Consider the following 20,478-nt stretch of genomic DNA (forward strand, 5'->3'; position numbering starts at 1 on the left):
CACGGATATCTAAATCCACACACTGGGGGCACTTGGGGGGGCAGAGAAATTTTCCTGCACACTTGGAGCAGTCCCCAGGTGTGCAGAAAAATCTAAAAAGTTGAAAAAATATACGGGGGATATTTAAATCCCCTCAAAAGTAAAAACGTTCCCTGTGCATGCACAGAGAATGCTCTGGCCATTGGGGGGGAGGCCCAGAGGGCCCGGCGGCTGGGAGCCACTTGGGCCTCACCGTTGGTGCCTGGGGGGGAGTGGGAGAAGACTCGGCAGGCCCGCACGGCTTGCCACCGGTGCGGGGGGGTGGGGGAGAAAGATTGGCTAGGAGCCATGCAGGCCTTGCCACCAATGTGGGGGGCAGGGGAGAAGGATTGGTGGGCCCGGCGGATGGGAGCTGTGCGGACATCGCCATCAGTGCCGTGGGGTTGGGGGGAGAAGGATTGGCCTGGGCCTCACTGTCGGTATAGGTGGCATGGGAGAAGGCTCACCTGCGGCTGCTTCCTCCTCCTTTTCCACATGGAGCTCCTTCTCCCCCCTCACAAGTATTGTGGGTTCCCACTTCTTGTATTTATAAATACTGTTCGTTACACAGTACAATCCCAAACAAACCATGCAAAAATTTAAATATGTGCTATGCCTTCTACCTTCACAATCCAGTTTCTGCTTTATGGCATACCATGGGCCTTAGACAGTTTTGTTTGTTTGTTTTAATTGTTTTTAGTGTTCTAATCCTAGTCCTACTGCACTGTTTTTCTATTGGGTGTCTTACGCTGTCAGATCAATTTTTTAAAAATATTTGTAACCTACCTTGAGTCTCAGTGAGAAAGGCAGACTAGAAATGAAGTAAGTAAATAAGCATATAATGATATCTATAGCACACCAGTTAATAACCTGTAAGTAGCATCTGTAATGAAAGCAGAGACAATGGAACTTTGACAGCTGAGACAGGAGTACAATCTGATTTAGGTGAATTTTAGTCTCATATTGAGTAAGTGTATGTAGTGTCTGTGCAAGTACTTAGTACATGTACAAGACTAAAGATGTTAGATTAGGTGCCCAGCTAATTGTATATTAGGAAACCCACTTCTGTCACCTCCTTGTCAAAGATCTGTGACCTTAGTAATTGCTATCTATTGTCAAGAAAGCTTCTAAAGAACAGTGGCCTGGCCAAGTGCTAAAGAATTTTCTCTACAAGTGTCTCTTATCACATCAGGTCAGAAGGTTATTTCTTCATCAAGCACATGCTGTCATGATTGTATCAGAAAATAATCTTCAATTTAAATAGCTTGATTAAAAAACATGAAGTTTATGGAGTGAAACCACAAAGTCTATTAAAATGAACAAAAACAAATGTGATTCTCACAGTAAACAGATATTTTTTCCATTAATGATTTTTCTGGCAGCTGAATGAAAAGAAAAATTCAGAATACATTGTGAAGACCAAACATTTCCTGTAGGTACAATACTCCATGAGTTTTAATAACCAATTTTGCTGGAAGAAAGAATAAAGATTGCCTATAGACCAAGAATTTTGCATATGTGGCTAATCTTATGGTTGAGTTATAAATTCCTGAAAATGGGTTTGCAATGGAAGTACTCTATAGAAGAGAGAAGGGCATCATCGTAAGGTTGTCACACTTGATTTCAATCTACTAAAAATAATGAAGTTCCAATGGAATTTTCAAAAGACATCAATTAAAGAACTGTCCATATAAAAATTGCCTTGTCTCATTGCTTCAAATATAGAAAGCTTTTTAAGACAATTTGCTGTATATGCAATAAATGGTTTCATCTTCAGCATTTTAAAGAGGAAATTGATTTGTTTCAAGAACTGTCTTAACTCATGCACACTGAGTCCTTTAATAGGAAAGTGCAATGATACAAAGCCATGCTTTAAAAAAACCCCACAAAAATCAATGCATTTAGATAAAATAACAAAGAACTATTGTAGAGGGGAAGTACATGTGTTGCTATTGACAATGTTATAATCTGGTGTGTAGAACAAAGTCTACCATTCTCATGACCTACAACTCTCCAGAGTTTTGTTGCATAACAGTGATTTGCATTTCTATACCACAGTTTACATTTTGTTTCAGAAGTCGAAAACCAACCAGGAATTTAGATACAGGTAAATGTGCACAATGCATCTCCTAAAAGTCTTAAATGGCATCACAGTTGCCACAAAGGCAAACAACATGGGTGGCCCAGTTGTGTGGGTAGCCACTTTTATGAAATTATTTCTGTGTGGTTCATGCCATTTTAACCACATGAAGGAAGACTCCTCAAGATGCACTGTTCCACCATTGCTCAATTGTGCCATAGAGCAATTACATCAATTGCCTCCAAAAGTGATGGCCAGGCTGCAAATGGAGTACATGGATTAGACCACAAACTCTTACGGGACAGTGGCAATTCCTTCCTCCCCAACACCTGTTCCCCTTGAAAGGAATCAATTAAATTATTTTCAGATAGAGAAGTTTCTCATCCTATTATATTTATATATCTATAAGACTGCCTGGGCATCACCAAATGACTAACTGCATTAGAGGGATAATAAAATTCGTAGAGTATTTCCTGATGAGTTAGAGTGCTGAACTTTCATACACATGCAGTCCTAAAGCATCTTGATTACTAATAATACCTGAAAACAGGATATCCGTCAGCCATTCCTAGGCAGGAAAGATCCTTTCACTATGGTGCATGCCCTGGTAACATCTAGATTAGATTACTGCAATGCACTCCACATAGGTCTGCCTATGAAAATTGTGCAGAAGCTACAGTTAGTACAGAATGCTATGGTCAGAACAGTGACTGGAGTGGGTAGTAGGGACTGTCTTACTCTAGTCTTGTTCTGTCTATACTGGATCCCAATTTGCTTCCAGGCCCAATTCAAGGTGCTGTTTTGAACTTTAAACCCCTAAACAGCTGAAAGACTGCCTACTCCATTTGAACCTACCCAACCACTCTGATCATTTTCAGAGACCTAACTTCAGGCACCCCTGGCATCAGAGGCTAGATGAGAGGCAGCTTGAGAAAGGGCTTTCTCAGTTTTGGCACTGAAACTCTGGAACTCTCTCCCCAGGGATATGAGTTTATCTCCCTCTATTGTTGTCTTCCACCAGTGGCTGAAGACTGGTATTTCCTCAGTAATTTCATATTAGCGCTCCTCCATGTTTGAATGTTTTATGTGTGAATATTTTTATTGAATTATTTTAAATATCTTTTACATATTTTAACTGCTTTTTAATGTTTGAGATGTTTTATTTATTTATTTTATTTATTGGTTCTATTTGTATCCCGCCTTGCCGGACACGTTGGCTCAAGGCGGCTAACAAAGTTAAAATAACATAAACAATACAAAGTTAAAACAATTAATAAATACAATACCAAATTAAAACAGCAACAGTTTACAAATAAAACTGACAGATGATGGCGATAGTCTAAATCACATCCAATGAGAGGGGTAGCATCCAGTGAGGTCTCAGGCCAGAAGATGCTCTAGATTTCAGGCCAGAAGATGTTCCAGGGCACATTCATCAGTGGCAGCCCCTAATTGAAAGCCTGGTGGAAGAGCTCCATTTTACAGGCCCTGCGGAACTGTAAGAGGTCCGGCAGGGCCCTGATGTTCTCCAGGAGCTCATTCCACCAGTATGGGGCTGCCACTGAGAAAGCCCTGGTCCTGGTAATATTCAGCCTGGCTTCTTTCGGACCACGGAGGGTCAATTATGCTGCGACTCTGAACTCAGTGCTCTCCGGGGCACATATGGCGAGAGGCGGTCCCTCAAGTAGGCAGGCCCCTGACCATATAGGGCTTTAAAGGTTAGAACCAGCACCTTGAACCAGATCCGGTACGCTATAGGCAGCCAGTGCAGTATCCTCAGCACAGGCTGGATATGGTCCCGTATAGAGAGACCCATCAGCAGCCTGGCTGCGGCATTCTGCACTAGCTGCAGCCTCCGGATCTGGGACAAGGGCAGCCCCATGTAGAGAGCTTTGCAGTAGTCTAATCTCAAGGTAACCATTGCATGGATCACTGTCGAGCTGCCTAATCAGCTGAAGATGGTAAAAGGCTGCCTTAGAAGTGGCTGCTACCTGGGCCTCCATTGTTAAAGAGCCATCCAGGAGCCCTCCCAGACTCCTAACCCTCGCGCTGGTACCAATGGCACCCCACCGAAAATCGGTAATGGCATCCCCACCCCCACCCCGCTCTGACTCAAGCATAGAACCTCCCTCTTCATTGGATTCAATTTCAATTGACTCAGTCTAAGCTAGCCAGCCACGGCTTGTAATGCCTGGTCCAGATCTTCTGGGATAGAGTTGGACTGACCACCCAACAACAGATATAGCTGGGTGTCATCCACATATTGGTGACACCCTAGCCCGTGCCTCCGGGCAATCTGGGTAAGGGGGTGCATATAGATGTTAAATAACATTGGGGAGAGCACCACCTCTTGGGGCACTCCGCAAGTTAGTGTGTGCCTTCAGGATAGCTGATCCCCGAGAGCCACCCTTTGTCCCCGACCTTGGAGAAAGGAGACAAGCAGACACGCCATTGCAAGGCAAGCCCTTGGATTCCAGTGTCGGCGAGGCGGTGGATCAGTAACTGGTGGTCGACGGGGTCAAACGCCAGCGACAGATCCAACAACACCAGTACCGCCATGCCGCCTCACTCCAGATGCCTTCGGAGGTCATCTGTGAGAGCGACCAGTGCCGTCTCCGTCCCATGACCTGGCCAGAAGCCAGACTGGAACGGGTCCAGCATGAAAGTGTCATCCAATTGAATCGCCGCCGCTCTCTCCAATACTATGCCCAAATAAGGCAAATTGGAAACCGGCTGATAGTTGGCCAATTCAGCCAGATCCAGTGATGGTTTTTTCAGGAGAGGGCTGACCATTGCTTCCTTGAGTGCCCCTTGAGTGCCTCATTGAAGGACTTGTTGATAATATCCCTGAGGGCACCTCGTAAACCCTCATGACCAGATTTTACAAGCCATAAAGGGCGCAGATCAAGGCTGCACATGGTTGGGTGTACCATTTTGAGCAATCTGTTGACTTCCTCAAGACTGAGTGGACTGAAATAATCCATACTGGAACTAGAAGACGTGCAAGGAGCCTCGGGTTCGCTCACAGTCTCAACTGTGGCTGGGAGATCGTGGCGGAGCAGCAAGACTTTATCTGCAAAATAGCTCGCAAAAGCCTCACAGCCAATATCCAATTCCCTATCATTTGGCCTGCCCTGTGGCAGCTCTGTTAATGACCGAATAGTTCTAAATAATTGTGCCAGGCGTGAGCTAGCAGACGCAATCGCAGCCACGTAGAATTGTCTCTTTGCGGCTTTCATTGCCATCTCATAGGATCTCATAAATGCCCTATATGATGCTCTTGTTGCTTTGTCGCGGGCACGCCGCCACCGTCTCTCTAGTCGTCTGACCCCTTGTTTCATTTGCCGCAGCTCCTCAGTGAACCAAGGAGCCCACTTAGAGTGAGGGCTCAGAGGGTGTCAGGGGCGATCTCATCGATGGCTGCCGAGAGCCGACCATGCCAGTCCTCAACAAGCTCATCTAACGAGCCGCCAGGGGGCATGGGATCCTGCAGAGTCATCTGGAATTGCTGGGAGTCCATTTGGCTCTGCGGGCGAGCCAAAATATGCTCGCCGCCCAAATGGGGACGGAGTAACACATTCACACGGGCCTTCAGAGCATGGTGGTCCGACCATGGCACCACCGAGGCGATAATCTGGTCCACTGTAACCCTCGGCGTGAAGATCAAGTCGAGTGTATGCCTGGCCCGGTGTGTGGGGGCCGTTATATATTGGGTGAGTCCTAGAGCCGCCATGGATGACACCAAGTCCATCACCGGTACAGAGGCCGCATCGTCAGTGTGGACATTCAAGTCGCCCAAGACTATCAGCCTAGGGAACTCAAATGCCCAGCCTGACACGGCCTCAACCAGAGATGGCAGGCTATCGGCCAACCAGAGATGTCAGGCTATCGGCTGGTGCGTTAGGCAGTCGGTACACCAACCAGAGAGCCAAACTCTCCACGGCTTCCCACACCAGGCCCAATCCGTGATTGGTGAAGGACTGCAAACCCAGGTGGAGCCAACTGGGAGAGAGCTACTGTCTCCCCATCTCGCACCCATGTTTCAGTCACACACGCCAGATCCGCGCCCTGCTCTAACAGGTAATCCCAAGGATTGCGGTCTCGTTATTTATGGACCTGGCATTGTACAACATCAATGTCGGAGGGGGGGTCCGTGATCCCAGCCCCTCTGGCTGCCACTCTGCTTCTCCATCTCCTTCCCTTAATTCCTTGCTTGCTCCCACCACCATACCTTCCCCACCCCATGAGCACTGGTATCCCTGGTCCAGTTGACATCCTTGCAGGTGGCCTTCACAGTGCCTCCACAGTGCCACAGGCTGACCCTAAGAAATAACTGGTACATAGAGATATGCCACTGGAAGTGCCACAGATGGTGTTCCTATCAGCGACCGAATCAGCTAACCTCTCTAACATCAAGCAGCCTATAACCAAATTACAATAGCTAAATAACTAACTAAACCCTACCCACCCTAACCTCCCTTCTTGGTGCCTTGGTCCCTTAGTGTTTGCCACCTTGAGGACCGTGAATTGAGTAGAAAGGTGGCATAGAAATGTGTTAATTTAGGGTGGTACAGTAAAGCACTTGCAGGCCACTCAGAAACTGGGCATTTTGTGCTCATACAGACCCTGATTCACTGATAAGTGGAACAGTCTGAAAACTCAGGGGAACAAATTTTACCTCATAATGGCGTTCTGTATTGTAACACAAAAAAGTCAAAAGCTGCAAATGCTGGGCTGTAAGAATTCTGTTGCCTGACTTAGGCACAGATCCTCAGATATGAGAAACTTCTTGTTGCATTCAGGAACACATACCCATGCTTGAAGCCTCATTTATTATTATTGTTAATAAATATTCATTATTACATTCTACAAAATCTTGTGATACCCTTACAATCTCCACCTAATCAGAACAATTTAGAGCAATTCACAGTAGCGACAAATCAGTGAGCTAACTGTGGTTCGCTAGCATTTGTCCATGGTATATTTCCAAGAGCCTGAAGAGTTGCATCTCCTCTTGATTACTTCACTAATTGTAAGTGGGGAAATGTTAAGAAGCAGGTCACAAAAGACAACTGCTATACAAAGTGTGAATCAGCCCTTAGTGGCAAAAATACTTCCATTAACTTGTGGGAGCTTCAAGATGGCTGGATTGTAATAGTAAGACTTGAATAGCTTTCAGAGTTCAAAGCATTAAGTGTATAGGGAATCTGTAATAAATCTTACAGGATGCACACTTAGTGATTCAATAAGCACAGCCAAGACTCACCTCTGCCATCATTTGCAGGTCAGAAGGTGGGGAGGCTTGAAGAAGGCATGTTTCTGCCTCATGGTGCCCTCCAGCAACGTGAAGAGGGGGCTGGCCACATCACTCACATCCTGCCATGTTAGACAGTGCGTCATCTGAGGAGCACGGGCGGCAATGCCCAATGTGCTATTTAAGCAGCCTGCACAAGCCAGTTGGCCTCTGCTTTCTGCTTGCTACTTATGCTTTGACTACTGCTGGACTGTTGGACCACGTGCTGCTCTATGGTGGCCTGCAAGCATTTTTCTTTTTCAGGCACTCGGCTTGGTTTAAAGGGACCATCAGCTGTTCTGCGGTCCCATCAGCTGTTCTGCGGTCCCATCAACTGATCGTCAGGCGAGCCTTAGAGGATCTGCTTACAGTGCTCCTTTGTGAGCTGTTTTTCTTCAGTTTTTATTTAAAGCAGACGTTTTTTCAGTGAGTAAAGGATTCCTTTTGGAGTTTGTTGTGCAGCTGCCTATTTCACTGAGGATTGCTGAGGGCTGGGGGCTTGCATCAGCAACACCTCCTACGGTATCGAGTCATTACTGGAGGATGGTCACCAGGTTTTTCCCCTTATTTAGCTGTTTCGTTTTTTAGACTGTTCATTTTTACTCTTTGTTTACCGCTGCTGACTCGAAGTGCCAGGCTTCCAAGGTCAGGTAGCCTGCGTTGGTAGGGGGTTTTTTTCTTTGCTTTTAGCCCACCTCACTGTTGAGTCAGGTTGTTAATGCTTTAGCTGGTATTCCCTTCGCTCTGGGGTTACGTTTTGGCGACAGCTCAGTTAAAGTGGACACACTTTGATCACCAATTTGGGTCCCCTTCAAATTTTAAAGTGCATGAGTGCACGTTTATTTCATGGCTGTGCTGATGTTTAAAATATAGTAATTTTATTGAAAACAGAGTTTTATTTTTAAAAACGGCAGATAGTAAGAATAAATATAATATTTTTAAAAACCAGAGTAATTAAATGTATTTTTAAATAGTTAATGATAATAAATATTAAATACATATGTTTTAAACTATTTTAATTTAGTGGGTAGTTTTAGGGAATACGTACTCTGTTGGTATTTTAACAGGCAAGGGACATGGGACAGAGACGGTGTTGGTCGCCCTGACTGACAACCTCCGGAGACATCTGGATCGAGGCGGGTCGGTGGTACTGTTGTTATTAGATCTGTCGGCCACGTTCAACACGATCGACCACCAGTTACTAGCATGCACCAGGAATTTAGCCTTGAAGTCCAATTACTACAATCCAGACAGTATTTATAAACAAGAATAAAGTTTATTCAGCACAGACTTAGCACAGGCTAGAAGGATTCAAAATAACAAAGGCTAGGCAATGTTTTGCCTTAACTACACATTAGAGATGCATATTTACCAAGTCGGGAACAGTTATCAGTCCAGAATAGTCCACTTGTAATAATTCAGTAGCCCCAAGAGGTTTGGAGCAAGAAGTCCATCTTTGTAAGCATGCAGCCATGTGCTTCAGCTGCACCAAGGAGTTCTTTGTTCCCCTCGGGACAGCAGTCCCAGATGCAATTCAAACAAATAAAGACAGCAAGAAGATCTGAGCTCTCCTCCAAGGGTCAGACAATTAAAAACCCCAATCTAATCATAATGAGCTGTGGCCAGTCAGCCAATCACGGGTAGTCAGGGGGCGTCCAACTTTTGGGTTGTCATGGCAATGGGTGGGGGATAGTCTGGGGAACACCCTCTGCAGTCGAATGATCCCCAAAGTCCAACCCACCCATGGCCTACGTGACATGAGCCCTGTAACCTTCGAGCAGACTCCTTGAAGTCTAGGACTTCCACTTAGAGGTGTGAAGAATGTGTGGTTATATGGCAGGCAATGAAGCTTCTCTGACCAAATGGTCAGCCATCTGGCTTCAATAGGAAATCAACACAGCAGGGGATCAGCAAGATACATTCCAGGGAAGACATGAAGCCTATAGAAATCAATTTTTCTATAGGGAGTGCCCTGAAAGTGACATCATAGGAAGGGGTGGGGTTTCGATGCAGTGTGCTGAAAGTGACATCATCAGAAGGGGATGGAGCTTGGGAAATGACATCACTTGACCTTTGATCTGGAAGTGACATCACAGGACATGACATCGCAAAAGTGATGCCACATCCTTGCTAGGCACCAACCCCAAAGTCTCTGGGCTCCACCCCTAAGTCCCCAGGTATTTCCCAAGTCTGGCCTGGCAACCCTAAACCGTGGCCATGTTTTTACCAAAGAATGGTTGTGCCTGTGTGTTTATTCCTTCCAATGCCTCACCCTCTATCCCTCCTTGAATCCTGCAACCTAAGACTTAAGCACAGCATGAGAACAAACACTAACGACCCTATGAGATCAAAAGCAGTGAGTTTTTCACATTCTAACTGTTGTCAGGATGTTGTAGTATTGCGTGCAGAAAAAGCACTGAAGTCCTGTTCATCAAGATCCACAAATAATTTTAAAGAGATTTTTAAAAACTGTTTATGTTGTTTAATTCATTCATTATAGTCAGAATTACAAAGGCCCCGGTCACACGGCAGAGTTGCCGCGGGAGAGGCACGGATGGTGGGCGGATTATCCAGGCGTGATCAAACCCCAAAATCTGGGAAGTGGAGTGCACCTGTGGATTACTGCCGAAAATGCACATTAAAAAAGTAGTACCTCCAAAGTACTAGTATATGTTTGCCACGGGCTGCCTCCAGACTCCCATGGTGTGATTGTGCCGGCACGCGCCGAGGGAAGGACCCGTGGTGTGCCGCGGCATGTCTGATCGCGTAATTGCGGATCAAACTGCGCCGGGGCAATTAGCCACGCCTCTCCCCCCCCGTGATATCCGGCCCGTGTGACCGGGACCAAAGTGAGTTAAGGAGGTAAAACAAATGGCTGAGACCATGGAATGTAGTGATTTTATACTTTAAAAATTTGATTGATGTTCACCTTTTAACATAAGCACCTTCTTGTACATGTAGTATGTGATTCTTTTCTCTAAATCTTTTAAAAGTTTTGTTCAAGAAAGACATCAGAGTTTGAGCAAAATGCCAGCAGGAAAATTGTTCCACATACTGTACAGTATGCAGTGTTCCCTAGAATGTCAGTCATCATTATTCTTCTTGACTTTACTAGCACTTTCTGCTTGAAATATTTAAGATTAATGAGGCATTTGTTCTCAATCAAGAAGTTATGTGTGGATATATTTTCACTTTCAAAAGCAAGACAGATGAATTATTAAATCTTATTTGGTCTTTTTATTTCTTGGAATGATGCTTGGGTCTTCTCTCTCTCTCTTTTAAAGCAACAACATAATAAGGATGGATTCAATGTCACTCTTCTATCTCAACAATTATTATAGTAAATAGTGCACAGTAAAATGAAAATGTGCATAATCTTATGAGTGGGTGTGACACATGCTGAAAGATGCAGGAGCTGAAATTAGATGTTGTGATTTTTGCTAAAGGGAATACCTGGGGTGATGGCTGTAGGAAGACAAAGTATTCAATCATATGTATCTTCAGTACGCTGCTTATCTGCAGTTGTCACTTCTAAAACGAACAGGAACATGAGGAAAGAAGAGGCATGGGGTTGGGAGGCAATGGATCTATAATAGTGTTTCATCCCTCATATTGTGAATGCTGCTACATATATGATCACTGGAAATCACAAAGCTATTTCTGCAAGAACCATATTTGTCTGCTGTAATCTCCTCAAGATTCATCTCTACCTTTCTGGTCTGCATCTATGTGGTGCAAATTCAAAACTACTTTGCATTCACTATGCTACTTATATTCTTTGACCAGGTCAGATTCCTATTAGATATTTCCTACCAAAAGGAACTGATTGCCCCGGTTCAGATCTGCCTCTTTCCTGGTATAGTTTCCTTAAAGGAGAACTTCAACTGCAATGGAATTCACATTTACAAGGATTCAAAGACGTATGATGAAAATCATGCCTTTCAGTTTTTCTATAAAAAGCAAATTACACACACACACATGCAGCCCAAACTCAGATCACAACGGCACAGGGATGAGATAAGGGACTTAAACCCTTTAATCACTGCATAGTTTTACTAAATGAAACTGGGCTCCATGTTAGCATTTTAAAAAGGAGAAAAGGTATGTCCTTATAAACTTGACATTTCCCCTTTAAAACACAAACAGCATGGCCAATCCATTTTCAATTAGTGAAACTCAGTGCAAGTTGATGGGTTAAACTGGTTCTCCATTCTCCATCTGGTCTTGATTAGAATTGGGGCTTCAAGAACATCCAGTTTGCTTTTCACAGACTAACATAAATCTGTGGTCTTCACAGTGTTTGTTTGTGACAAGTCTTAAAATACCAATGATTGGGGCTAAATATCATCATGTAATTTAAATAACAGCAAATCCTAAAAAGATTGAAGGTCAAAGAAGACAGGGACGGATGAGATGGTTAGACAGTGTCATAGATGCAACGAACATGAAGTTGAGCAAACTTCAGAGGATGGCGGAAGACAGGAAGGCCTGGCGTGATCTGGTCCATGGGGTCGCAAAGAGTCGGACTTGACTGTGCGACTGAACAACAACAAAAATCCTAAAATAACTAATCTGAGCATATTGACTGATCAAAGAGTCACTGATCTATGTATATTGCATGCGCAAGGGCACTTTCACATTTTCATTTTAACTCAGGATTTTTTTCTCTTTTGCTGCCCTGTGTAAAGAGATGTGAGAATAGAGGTTTTAAACAGCATTTACATCTGTTTATAAATCATACAAATTGCTGTTTCTGTTCCAAACCATACCACTTTTTCTGGCTCCACAGTGCTTTTTTGCGGGGGGAATGGCTCCAACCTTTGCGATACACTGATATATTGAAAATATTATGTATTTTAGAAAAAAAAAGAAATTGAGGAGAAAAAGAACATGCTTTCAGAAGCACTTCAGAAATTTCAAACATCACTCTGCAACAATTCAGAAGTGCACCAGACACTACAGAAATGGAGAAAGGGTTTTTCAGAAACCAACAGCTCAACACTGAAATGGGAGGGACACAAATGGTTGAGTCTGAAATGGGGAAAAAAGAAAAGAAAAATCCATTCACAACCAGCAGCCAAAATGGTTGTGTCTGAAATGGTTAAAAAAAATCTGTTAACCACCAGCAGACAAAACAGTTTACATAGGCAGTGTGAAAATCCCCATTGCAATGGAATTATGAGCAGGTTCAGCTCTGGCTTGTACAAAGAAAACTGATCTATATGTTTTTCAACAGTGACAAAAGAATGCTTTTATGATTTTAGGACTGGGATTAGACAGAAAATCTATTTTTATATCTATTTCCAGTGCTTGGCATTCTTTCCTATTTGCTTTGAATAGATGTCTTGATTCACAGTATTACAGTTTGCACATTTATTTACCGAGTTCTTGTAACAGCCTCTGCTATTGCAGTATAAAGTTACTGAAGTAGTACACTGTAGGTTTCAGGAATAAGCATGGGATGCTGAAAAGCCATCAGCTAATGAGACAGGGCACCTATCTTTCCTGTGAGTTCCAAAGGTTTTGTTTCCAGATACCTACTGGCCTAATTTTAAAAAGCTAGTAGGTTGTAGCAGAGATAATCGTTGGCTTTGAGGTTCCAGCATTAAAACTAGTGAACCTAGTTTGGGTTTTGTCTATGTAACTTCACCCCAATTTGGAAAGGCAAGAGGGTTTGCTAGGAAAGGTCCAAGACCCTAGACAGCCCTCTCCATTTTGAACATTATCAGGCTCCCCTCACCACGAAACACATGATAGTTCTCCTTACTAATGTTTAGTGGAGCCACACCTGTCCATCTGCTGAAAGAAAACAGACAAAGTTGTTGTTAGAGCAGCAGTGCTGTCTAACTCTGTTCACTGAACTGAACTGATAATTACATTCTGACTTAAAAGACACCCTGTCAGTTCCTAGGATTGACTTTTGCTGTTCTCCCTCCCCTCTACATCCACCCACAACTCTGCAGGAGCTATAACAAAGGCAGTTTCATAAGTCCTGGAACTTCTGATTGCCTGATAAGGAACCTTTCACAATTTTCTCTGGTGGCCAGCAAGAGAGGAAAAATTCAATTTTGCCTGGAAAGAATGCCTACCCTGCTAAAATGAAAACATATTACAGATACAGAAATTGACTCTGGGCACATTTTAATAGCAATTCACCGAGCAAACACTGAACAACCTATATATGTGAATCACTATTTTTGCAATAATCTGTTCTAAATTGGTATTTGCCATTTTATTTCCCTGCCTTGGTTAATATGCACACCATATCTGCTGCCTCTTGTTTTGTTCTTTACCAACAGCTACAAGAACCTTAAAAACAACAACACTGTTTACATTATCTCCCCTTCCAACCTGTTCCTCCTACCTCTCTCTTTTATTTTTCATAAAATGGTTAGAAATTAAATTGATGAGAGAAATACCAATATATTCCAGCTTTATCATACTGAGGAGGTAGAGGGGAGGTCACTATTTATGTACTTTGAAAACCTTGCCTACAGTGTTTATTGCCAGGGCTTGGTTGTGTTGTACGTTCCCAGTTCATGAGGAAATCGGAAAACATTCAAATTATGCTGGGGAGAGGGTTACATTATTTGGGAAGGCGAACTATTTAAATGAAAGAAGTAAACATTCAGCAAAAGAACTGATGTCTACAAAATGCAGAGGTTTATGGAGCAAAAAAAGTAATTCAAGTCCTGCTCTCTGACTACTGAACATTCAACAAACTCCCTCCCTCTTTCTCAGATTTCACCAGGAATTGCCTAACATATTGGCATGACTGTAAGGGCCATAAAATCACTTTTAAAAAAAAGATTCAATCCAACATTTTCAGGGAATCTGGATTCTGCACCAAATGCCACATTTTATGAAATTTCCCATTATCTGCACTTGACTGAGTACCTCCTGCATAGAAGGAAATCCTCTAACAGGAAATCTCTTTGGTTGGTAGTTTTCCTACACTGAAGATTTGTGGGGTTTCCCTCTCTCCTGAGAAGCAGTGGGGACTACTAAGACTGAGGGATGTGTGTGCTGTTGGAATACTCTTGTCTGTTGTTTCTTCCCAAATTATGTTCCAAAGGAGCAGTAAGCCTACTTGGCGTTTGGTGCAATGGTTTCACCATTCAGAGCAGATAAAGGCAAATACACAACTAATTTTCCATTAAGAACGAGGGATTCATCAATAAGACTATGATGGCCCCGTCCACTCCCCTCCCTCAGAGGCAAGATTTTCCCTCCATTTTTCTTTCCCTTTTGTGACTGAGTCACCCTATTTTTCTTGTTTTCTTTTTTCCTGAAAAATTCTGGCTGTCCCACCCTGTCACAGTATAAAATTTTGGCTGTATGTTCAGCCCAGGAACCTGAGGGAAGGATCAGGAGCCTGCTTTAACTTATACAATTTAAATGACACTCGAGTCGTTTTGAAATTCAAAAATAACAAAATATTTTACTTAACATGGAGGGGAAAGACCAGGTGAAATCAGGACTTGAAATTTCTGAGGTAAAACCAGTACATGCCTAGACTTTTGTTCTTATGTTTCAGGCTAATAAGAGTTTCTTTCTTTCTTTTTTTTTAAGTTTTATTTCCTCTCCTAAAAAGGAGAGACATTTCGCTTAATGGAAAAAGGGAGGGTATATAGAGGGATCAAGAAAAGCTGAGTGATGTTATGACTGGTATATTAATCTGTTAGTAATATAAAAAAAAATCTTCTTTGGCTTCTTCAGTGTGTTGTCGAGCTTCTTTCTTCAATCCAGTTCTAAATATATCTGTTAGTATATTAGTAATGTCCCAATGGTGCTTTGTTAATAAAATCTTTTCAAATACGCTTAAATCAATTTTCCACGGGCTGGTTTCTTTTAAAATCCACAGTCAGGAAAGGGACTTCCTCCGCTTGTTGTTCACCGGTTTCTCGACTCCCTCTCTGGGTCGCTGTTTCCACTTCCGCTTGCAAGCTACAAATGATGCAGTCCTTATTCTTTCGTGCCTCTTCGAAAGGTCTCTAGCTTTGAGAATGTATTTATCCTTTTTCTATCTTTCGATTTTTAAACGCTCCATTCTCTAGCTGGACCTATTCTCCGCAACTATGACTTATAAAAGCGCTATTGAGAGCACTTTATCGCTTGTCATAGATCCTTCATTTCTCACACTTCCCAGATAAGGACACAGTCATTCACAATCTGGTTGTTATACAGCCGGCATAACAAAACATAAAACGCTTGACCGGAAGCTCCTCCTTTCTTGTTCGCTAATTTTACAATCCAGCTCCGCCATCTTGTTAATTTCTTTATTTTTATTAAAGTTCATACAACGCTTTTTAGCCCTTCTAAGCTTTAAAAAAGTGTAGTCCACCACAAAGACATTTGGAGATATTTACGGATCCAACTGGTTCCCCTCATATCCTGCTCAACAAAAGCTTCCCTCAGGAGAAGAAATGTCTTGCTATTGCTGCCATGCTGGTAAAGGAATGGGTGGGAACAAACTGGCCAAGCACTTGAGAAGTAAGCAGAGCTTCCTGAACACAGTCACTTCCTCTCCTCCTCCCCCGACTCCATTGCCAGTAATGCCAGGGGAAGGTTCAGAACAATGTTCCCTCTAAGCTGTGGAGTTTTGTGAGCAAGAATTCTACGTTGTGAGCTACTGGCATTAAAGCTATGAGTGAACAATTTGGCTACTGTATTAATTAGTTTGCTCTGGAGCCATCTCTCCTGAGCTAAAGCAAGAATGTGTGAGATGGGGGCTAAAAAACTGTGAGCTAGCTCACACTAACTCTGCTTAGAGGGAACACTGGTTCAGACTGGAACTGTATGCCAGCATCCCCAGCTTTTAAAAACCCCATGACTTACTCATTGTGTTCACAATGAGTGAGAGTCCTTTCGGGGTGGAGGGACACTGCTGTACTAATAGAACTCAACTCAGTCAAGGTAGAAATCTGACCAAATCTCTCCTTAGCATGCAGCTCCGTCAAGACTTTTTCTCCTCAGCTGATGGTAACCAATTAGATTGTTTGGAACAGCCTGCCACTCAAGGCCCTCTATTTCTGTGAAGAATTACCCTTCACAGTCGGGCTCTTTTTGTAGCAGGAACTCCTTTGCATATTAGGCCACACACCCCTGATGTAGCCAATCCTTCAAGAGCTTACAGTAGCTCCTTTAAGAAGAGCACTGTAAGCTCTTGGAGGATTGGTTACATTAGGGGTATATGGCCTAATATGCAAAGGAGTTCCTGCTACAAAAAGAGCCCTGCGTACAGCCCTTCTAAGCTTTTAAAAAGTGTAGTCCACCACAAAGACATTTGGAGATATTTACAGATCCAGATCTAAACTGGTTCCCCTCATACAAACTTCCCTCAACAAAAACTTCCCTCAGGAGAAGAAATGTCTGTTGCTATTGCTGCCATGCTGGTAAAGGAATGGGTGGGAACAAACTGGCCAAGCACTTGAGAAGTAAGCAGAGCTTCCTGAACACAGTCACTTCCTCTCCTCCTCCCCCGACTCCATTGCCAGTAATGCCAGGGGAAGGTTCAGACTGGGACTGTATGCCATCATCCCCAGCTTTTAAAAACCCCATGGCTTACTCATTGTGGTCACAATGAGTGAGAGTCCTTTTGGGGTGGAGGGACACTGCTGTACTAATAGGGCTTGGGGGGAAATCATAAAGTATGTATTCACACAATACATGTGACATGCTCTACAGTCTATTAAAAACACAAGGTCAGCAAATCAAGTCAACCTGTCTCCAATATGCACACCCCTAAATTTTGCAATTGCTAAGCAATACCAGTATAAAGAAAACAATTACAGAAAACTCATTAAAATATATATTCACTTTGTAAGAAAATATTTGGCATGGGTGATGCTTTTGCAAACATGCTGTGCTTATATGGGAACCAGAAAGCACTTCCCGCCAATCAAAGCAATGATTTGCGGAAACACAGAAAAGAAACCTTCTTTCCTTCCTGCTGCCTTGTGGAACTGAAACTGTGACAATGAGGAACCCAAAAACATACAGAAAATCAACAAACCTTCCTTCATTAGTTCTGAATTTCATTCTCCAAGTTATTATCGCCACATTAAAAAATTAAATATCTTTTTGGTTCAGATTCTGGTTAGTATCTCTCCAAATGCACAACCTCTAAGTATTTACCAGCACTGAGATCAGTCCTAGAATGGCCAACCACCGTGGAGCCACAAGGGGAGAGAACAACATTAATGGTTCATCTCACTTTTCTGGCTGACCTGCCTATGCAATATTCAAATGACTAGCACAGTGCCCAGCATTTTGACAAGCTGTGTCAGAGAAGCTGAGCTGCACTGAGAAAAATGTGAAGGCATTTAGTCTGTTCAATGGTAGCAGCATCACAGCTGACACAGAGCCTGTAGGGGAAAGTACAATTGCCTAGTCACATAATGTGAAGGTTTTTTTGATGGGTTTTTTTTTTATTTTCAACTATAACACATCAAAATTTTAGTTGTTTTCTTAGACGACTTACCTTTACACACAAACTACTTTCCTGAAAATACTATCAAAACTTCAACTGAATCATAAAGGTATTGTTAAAACAGAAATATGAATTCTGCTCTCAACTGTGTGGACGTATTGGAAGAATGCCCCACTACATCTCTTATTTCAGATACAATCAGTTATTTGGGAGGATTAGTCGGTCTGCACTGTGAACAATCACTGAATAAAACAGATGACTTACAGCTGTCCAGGCTCCTTTTTTACACCGAGAACACAGCCATCCATCATGAATTTCATGAGAAGGAACACCATAGCAACCTATAATAAGATAACCAAGGTGATGAACAGATTCTGTAGTTCATTATCTTTCCAGCAAAACAGACAAATAAGCTATTTACTCCGCATATTCTGTGATAAAAGAAGTGAAAAATGATCATTTCCCCAAGAGTAAGCTGTTTGCCCTATCTGCAGCTGAGAAGTTATCTATGTTGGCAACAATACTAATTCCTAAAAATTAGTTTTGTTATCCTTAACAGTCCTTTCACTGTCCTAGGTTACATTTTCCATGTGATAAGATCACAATTTGAGTACTGCAGCAATAATTCTTCATAACTGAAAGTTAGTACAGCTGAGTAATTAAGAGTATTAGGTAGTTCAAATCCATACCTTAGTTATAAAATCACAAGAGGCAGGACCCACGATACTCGCGCGGGGGGGAGATTTAGGTAGCCTTAGGGAAAGCTGCTATCTCAGCCCCCCTGCCCCAAAGAGGTCATAATACTTTCCTGCCTTATAAGGCAAGGCTCACTGAGATAATTTATGTGAAGCACCTTGAGCACTTAGGGAATGCTTTATTATTATTAGTGGTGGTAGAAGTAATGGCAATGTAGCAGCTAGGGATGCCAGCCTCCAGGTGGGACCTGGGGATCCCCAAGAATTACAGCTCATCTCCAGACTACAGAGAGCAGCTCCCCTGGAGAAAATGGGTGCTTTGAAGGGTGGACTTTATGACACTGTACCCCACCAAGGTCCTGTCCTCCCCAGGCTCCACACCCCCAAATCTCCAGGAGTTTCCCAACCTGGATCTGGCAACCCTACACTCCCATCCCCCACCATTAGCCGGGGGCAGCACTGAATTCTACAAAAACCAAAATTCTAGCAGGCCTCACCGACATTGTGTGTAGCTGAAATAGCTACCAGACTGCCACCCAGCACCCATCACATCTGGGTAAGAAAACGGAATGTGATGTCAGCAGGGTGGCTCAACACTCTGGACTTCCAGATATTCCAGAGCTGTGGCTAATGCCAAAATGTCACATTGAGACATTGTGTGACATCATTTTTACTCTCCACCGTTCTCCCTCCAGCCCTGAGGCAAGCGTAGGTGGGATGGCCAGACCACCTGGGAAATGCCTGCCCATACTGGGCATACAGCAAGGCTAAGCTTGGCCTGTTTAAAGGTGGCAGTATGCCCCCCCCTGTTGCCCTTTCCTAAACAAATCTCTCAAGACTTCTTAAATCCAGGAGGGCTTCTGTTACTAGAGGCAGCACATCACAATCCAAAGGCATTTACTCAAAAGGCAACCTCCCACTAGGGTTGCCAACCTCTAAGTGGGTGTTGACTTTTAAAATACTGGTGCAAATTGATTGGTAATTGTTAAACTGAATGAACTGAATGTTATTTTTAAACTGAATGAACTGAATGTTATTGTTAAACTGAATGTACTAAATATATGTACCTGACAAGAATGTTATAATAGCACACTATGCACTTTATAGAATATTAGCTATAAACAGAATACGTTAATTTACAAAAGTTTCTTGCAATATATATTTATTCGTTACTTGACTCTCCTAACACCAAATATAGTGGTTTATTGTATTAAGCCATTGGTCATTACAAAATACAGAATACAGCAGAGCAATAATAAAAAGTTAAAAAGCACCGTTAATATCCGGGGTAAAATTAACTACTAGTCAATAATAAGACAGATAAAGCAGGTTTAATCACCATCAACTCTCCTAACACTGCAGCTCGGGTTGCTACAACCTCTAAGTGGGGCCTGGTGATCTCCCAGAATCATCACTGATCTCCTGATTGCAGAGATCAGTTCCCCTTGAGAAAACTGCTGCTTTGGAGGACGGACATGGCATGATACCCTGCTAAGTCCCACCCCTCAACTCTGACCTCCCCAGACTCCACCCCCACAACTCCAGGAATTTCCCAACCTGGAGCTGGCAATCCTACCAACATCAGCAGATCACATTTTATTTACTGAATTAGGCATGTCTAATAGACTTGAGGCAATACTACTCTAACTGCACAATAAAGCTGCTAGACATGTTTATTACTGTCCCACCCTTCCTCCAAGCAACTGCAGTCAGGATGCACAGTCCTTTCCCCCATTTTAGTCTTACGGCAATCAAGTGAAGTGGGTTAAGATGGTGAAGATGAGAGACAGTGACTAGTCCAGGATCCTCCACTGAACATCATGACAGATTGGGGTTTGAAATCAGCATTCTCTAGTTTAGGGTTGCCAAGTGGGGGCGGGGGGGGAAACCCCCGCTTTGGAGGCCCGATTTCCACCGCCGCGGAATCGGGCCCCAGGGGGACTCTGCCCCCGCAACGCAG

General features: G+C 43.2%; 1 protein-coding gene across 1 annotated transcript in view; it reads right to left on the minus strand.

The window, feature by feature from the left end:
• The window catches only part of KDM4C (lysine (K)-specific demethylase 4C), a 276,891-nt gene that overhangs the window by 119,352 nt on the left and 137,061 nt on the right, over positions 1-20,478 (minus strand). The window contains exon 11 of the mRNA XM_015417984.1: positions 18,088-18,164. Within this exon, the coding sequence (XP_015273470.1) occupies positions 18,088-18,164 (77 nt within the window). The remainder of the gene's footprint in view (positions 1-18,087; positions 18,165-20,478) is intronic.

This window comes from Gekko japonicus, unplaced genomic scaffold, assembly GCF_001447785.1.
Source record: "Gekko japonicus isolate JY-2015 unplaced genomic scaffold, Gekko_japonicus_V1.1 scaffold1084, whole genome shotgun sequence".
Lineage (NCBI taxonomy): Eukaryota > Metazoa > Chordata > Lepidosauria > Squamata > Gekkonidae > Gekko > Gekko japonicus.